Source organism: Canis lupus, chromosome 22 (genome assembly GCF_011100685.1).
Source record: "Canis lupus familiaris isolate Mischka breed German Shepherd chromosome 22, alternate assembly UU_Cfam_GSD_1.0, whole genome shotgun sequence".
Lineage (NCBI taxonomy): Eukaryota > Metazoa > Chordata > Mammalia > Carnivora > Canidae > Canis > Canis lupus.
Genome location: NC_049243.1, coordinates 8754570 through 8760011, shown reverse-complemented (window position 1 = coordinate 8760011; position 5442 = coordinate 8754570). Strand labels below are relative to the sequence as shown.

The following is a 5442-nucleotide window of genomic DNA, read 5'->3' as shown; positions in this document are numbered from 1 at the left end:
TTCTCCTTGACACATTTAAACCCATGAATTTAGGACAACCCTGTTATCTGACCAGTGTTAAGTGATTGAACAGTCTGTTTCTGGATTCATAGATTTCCCTAAGGTCCTGAAACATCCACCTATTTAGCTATTAAGGAGCCATTACTCCCAGGCTCCAAAATAAAATTTTTTTTCCTTTCTCATTTTTCTCTTTTTCTAGAGAGGAATTTCTCTATATAGGCAAGGATTTGACAGCAGTGTGTGCCCCCTTAGGCATTTTAAAGAACTGACACCTTGAATGGGATTCTGAACAGAATTTGTGCAGATGGGATTAAATATCATCCTGAATTGAATTGGGCCCTCATCCTGTCCAGCCACTCTGGAAATGTCTAGTGAGCTGTTTATTGTGTGAGTATAGAACTCACGAGAAGGTGTGGGCTGAGATGCAAATACGGGTCCATTAGGATATGCAAGGCAGTGGAACCCCTGGGAACAGCCTCCATCTAAACCCACGATGCTAGAGCTGAGGGGACCTGAGCCGCTGCCCCGCCATGCCTCCTACCCGCCACCGACTCCCTGTCCTAGGACTCACTCTAACAGCCTATTAAAACATGGTGGATTACTATGATGTTCTAGGCGTGCAGAGACATGCCTCAGCTGAGGATATTAAAAAGGCATGCCAGGGGGATCACTGGGTAGCTCAGCAGTTTAGCACCTACCTTCAGCCCAGGGCATGGTCCTGGAGTCCGGGATCAAGTCCTGCATCGGGCTCCCTGCATGGAGCCTGCTTCTCCCTCTCTCCCTGCCTGTGTCTTTGCCTTTCTCTCTGTGTCTTTCATGAATAAATAAATAAAACCTTTAAAAAAAATAAAAAGGAATACTGCAAACTGGCCCTAAAATGGCATCCAGATAAAGACCCTGAAAATAAAGAAGAAGCAGAGAGGAAAGTAAGTAGCAAGTAGCTGAGGCATATGAGGTGTTATCAGATGCAAAAAAACGGGACATCTATGACAGACACGGCAAAGAAAGGCTAGATGGTGGAGATGGGGTTCATTTTGACACTCTGTTGGAGTTTAGCTTCACATTCTGTAACCCAGATGACTTCTTCAGGGAATTTTTTGGTGCAAGGGATCCATTTTCCTTTGACTTCTTCAAAGACCCATTTGAGGACTACTTTGGGAGCAGAAGAGGCCCCCCTGGGAGCAGGAACCAAGGCATGGGGTCGTTTTTCTCCGCCTTCAGTGGATTTCCATCTTTCCAAGGAGGGTTTTCTTCTTTTGATACAGGATTTACTTCCTTCGCATCGCCAGGTCCCGGGGGCCTCCCTTCATTCTCTTCCATGACATTTGGTGGTAGTGGGATGGGCAACTTCATATCTACATCCCCTTCTACTAAAAGGGTTAATGGCAGAAAAACCACTACAAAGAGAATTGTGGAGAATGGTGAAGAAAGAGTAGAAGTTGAAGACAACGGCCAGTTAAAGTCCTTAACGATAAATGGTAAGGAGCAGCTGCTACACTTGGACCACAAGTAACAATGCATGCGTGTAGCAGACATGTTAGCTGTAACGGGCACCACTGAGGACTGACAGGAACACGCTTTTTTGAAGATTTCAAACAAACTCAATTTTTTTGGTATATATTTGTATATTTTGTATATATTTTTTTATTGGAGTTCGATTAGCCAACATACAGCATAACACCCCCCACCCACCTCTACCACTACCCCTTGTTCGTTTCCCAGAGTTAGGAGTCTCTCATGTTCTGTCTCCCTCACTGATATTTCCCACTCATTTTCTCTCCTTTCCCCTATAATCCCTTTCACTAATTTTTATATTCCCCAAATGAATGAGACCATATAATGTTTGTCCTTCTCCGATTGACTTACTTCACTCAGCATAATACCCTCCAGGTCCATCCACATGGAAGCAAATGGTGGGTATTTGTCGTTTCTAATGGCTGAGGAATATTCCACTGTATACATAGATCACATCTTCTTTATCCATCATCTTTCGATGGACACCGAGGCTCCTTCCACAGTTTGCTGTTGTGGACATTGCTGCTAGAAATATCGGGGTGCAGGTGTCCTGGCGTTTCACTGCATCTGTATCTTTGGGGTAAATCCCCAGCAGTGCTGGGTCATAGGGTAGATCTATTTTTAACTCTTTGAGGACCCTCCACACAGTTTTCCAGAGTGGCTGCACCAGGTCACATTCCCACCAACAGTGCAAGAGGGTTCCCCTTTCTCCACATCCTCTCCAACATGGGTTGTTTCCTGTCTTGTTAATTTTCCCCATTCTCACTGATGTGAGGTTGGATCTCATTGTGGTTTTGATTTGTATTTCCCTGATGGCCAGTGATGCGGAGCATTTTCTCATGTGCTTGTTGGCCATGTCTATGTCTTCCTTTGTGAAATTTCTCGAACTCAACTTGCAGTATAACTGTACCTAATCTAAAGTATTTATACACAGCTCATTAGAGCCCTATTTGTCAACTCAAACTTTTGAGTTTACTGTTGGGACCGTTGTTTTGGGTTTTTTTTTGTTTGGTTTGGTTTTTGTTTTGTTTTGTTTTGTCTTTTAAAATTGTTGTGAATATTTGTATGCACTTTGCTTTTTTATTAAACATAATCCAAGGTGGCCGTGACTCTTTCGTACACTAACATCAGAACGGACCTGCTTTTCCATTGTGTTTGAAACATAAGCCAAGTAGAGTCAGCCTGCTGTGAAGTTCACATTGCCAGGATGAATCTTCCACAAAAATAATCTCAATTTTTTTCAGTATTTAGTAGGCAGAGATGTTAATGCATTAATGGTAATACGTTTCTCGTTTAATATAAATTGAGGATGTGTTTCTTTTTTTTTTCTTTTTTTAAAATTTTTATTTATTTATGATGTCACACACAGATAGAGAGAGAGACAGAGACACAGGCAGAGGGAGAAGCAGGCTCCATGCACCGGCCCAACGTGGGATTCGATCCCGGGCCTCCAGGATTAAGATCTGGAGTTGCCAAACAGCTGCATCACCCAGGGATCCCCTGAGGATGTGTTTCTAGTTGTGCATGAACACTGGCAACTTAGTAAGATTTGACAGTTGTTTAAATATGTAATGTTAAGCTTAGGTTTAAAAAAAAAGTAAAGCCAGTAAACTGGGTCTTTGTCATTTGCTTAAAAAAAATGTGAATGTGTTTGGAGCATTCAAAATAAATAAATAAATAAATAAATACCCACGATTCTCAACAGAGAGAGGTTTTGTACCCCAGGGAACATGTGGCCATGTCTGGAGACATCTCTGATTTTCAGGACTGGGAATAGGGTGATCCCAGCACCCAGTGGGTCTCAGGCTAGGGATGCTGCTAACCATCCTACAGTAGACAGGACAATGGCTTCCAACGAAGAATTATCTGGCCTACAGTATCAGTGGTGCCCAAATTGAATAATCTTACTCTAAAGAACTCACGGGTATTTCAGATTCATTTTAGACTTAGATAAACTTATCCCAACTCTCTCAAAACTTGATTCTCCTCCTAGGTCCCTCTCCTAGTCAATAGTAATTTATTTTAATCTTTTAACCAAATTAGAAGCCTTAGGTAACCCTTAAACTTTTTCATACCTTTACTTCTTACATCCAAGCAAATCCTGTCGAATTTACCTCTCTCATAGCCATCTATTCTTCCCTTTTCTTGATCCTCTAGGGTTTAGGCCTTAATGTTAACTTTTCTGTGTGCTTCAGGAACCTCCTGAAGTTTTCCTCTTTCCAATCTTGTCACTCTCTCATCTCTTCCCCACATCCTTTCCAGTATGATCTTTCTAAAATGCAAATCGAATCATGTCACTTTGTTGTATGATATCTTTGACTGATTTCCTTACCCTCTGTGTGTGTCTGTGTGTATCTCTTATTCATTATTCCCAGACCAACCCCAGACCAACTTCCAATTTCTGAGTTTCCAATTTCTTCCAATACTGCCATGTATCTCTCTGTCTTTTTAAAAATATTTTATCTGTTTATTTGAGAGAGAGAGAGAGCACAAGAAGGAGGGAGGTCAGAGGGAGAAGCAGACTCGGTACTGAGCAGGACCCTGATGCGGGGCTTGATCCCAGGACTCCAGGATCATGACCTGAACTGAAGACAGACGCTTAACTGACTAAGCTACCCAGGTGCCCCATGTATCTTTTATAGCAATAAGCACCACTGCAACTTTACATTTATTAGTGATTCTTTGATTAATACCTGTCTTTACACTAAAGTGTGGGCCCCGTGGGAGTAGGAACCATGTCTTTTGTGGTTGTTGTAATTTATTATATTCCCAGCACCTATTATGGTGACTGACACATGGTAGGAACTCAATACATATTTGTTGAATGAGTGAATGCCTGAATAAAATAAATGAGCTAATACTTTGAAAGCTTTTAGCATAGTGCCTACTTGTAGTAAACCATCAGCAAATCTTAGCTATTAGTGATAATTAATTAAAATTTCCAAATGCATTTACCCTGAAATTGCTTTGTAATACCATGGACCCAGTATTCCTTGGATGCTTTTGAAAATGCTGGCATAGACTGTCTTTTGAAGAGTTTGGCTATGAATGAAAGGAAAGAGGTGGGAAGTTGCTAAATGAGGATTCAAGATCAATGAAGAGTATTGGTTTCTTAATGAGAAAGGCTTGGAGTGTCAGGACAGAGCAGCTCAGAAATATTTTGCCAAATGGTTTCCTTTCTACAGAGATGGTTCTAATGAACAAGTCACACATTTTACCATCTTAAAGTCAAATCACAGTCTCTTAAGGCTCCATTGACTTCAGGAGTATTACAATAGTTTCTGTCAAAATCCCCTCCCCTTTGGAGCAAGGTGGGTGCTGTTTGACAGTGAGCTGTAGGCACAGCTCAGAGTTGCTGCTACATAATGCGGGGGCAGAGTAGAATATATTTGGTGCTCAGGTAATCCATATGAGCATCTCTTGGTTCTCAGTGGCCCCATTTTGATAGTAAATGAACAAATACAGAAACTGCAAGGTCATAGTAGCAGGGGCTCGACCCCTCAGGAATAAGAGTCTGGGTGACTGTACTAGGCAAGCCACCGAGGCCAAAATAGCTTCTGGCTGAGGTTAACGGGAAACCAGAGTCGGCAAAGGAAGAGGTTGGCATCAAGTTATCAGTATATTCTCCAGATCAGCTGCAGAAGTGGGGGCTCTCACTCTTCCCACTGACTTTTTTTTTTTTTTTGTAAATTCTGCAGGAAATGAGACCAACCAGAATCCTGGGTAAGCTGTTTCCAAACAAAGGAACTTACTATGAAAATGCATAGGGGTATGAATGGCATAAAAACGTGGACTGTAGTGGATACTGTAGTGTTCTGCTTAGAAACCTCTTTGGGGCCCTGAATACCCCTACCTCAGATGCTGGACTATCATCTGCTGATGTCCCACAACTTCTACAACTTACAAGCAATGGCATGACTGATTCAG

The 5442-nt window shown here is 42.0% G+C and overlaps 1 protein-coding gene across 1 annotated transcript; it reads left to right on the top strand.

Moving 5' to 3' along the window:
- The first annotated feature begins 590 nt into the window (after positions 1 to 590).
- LOC100683883 (dnaJ homolog subfamily B member 6-like) lies at positions 591 to 1513 on the top strand. Its single transcript, XM_038569369.1, is given in 3 exon segments — positions 591 to 653; positions 855 to 932; positions 935 to 1513. Coding segments are annotated over 3 exon segments (720 nt in total).
- The last annotated feature ends 3929 nt before the right edge of the window (positions 1514 to 5442 follow it).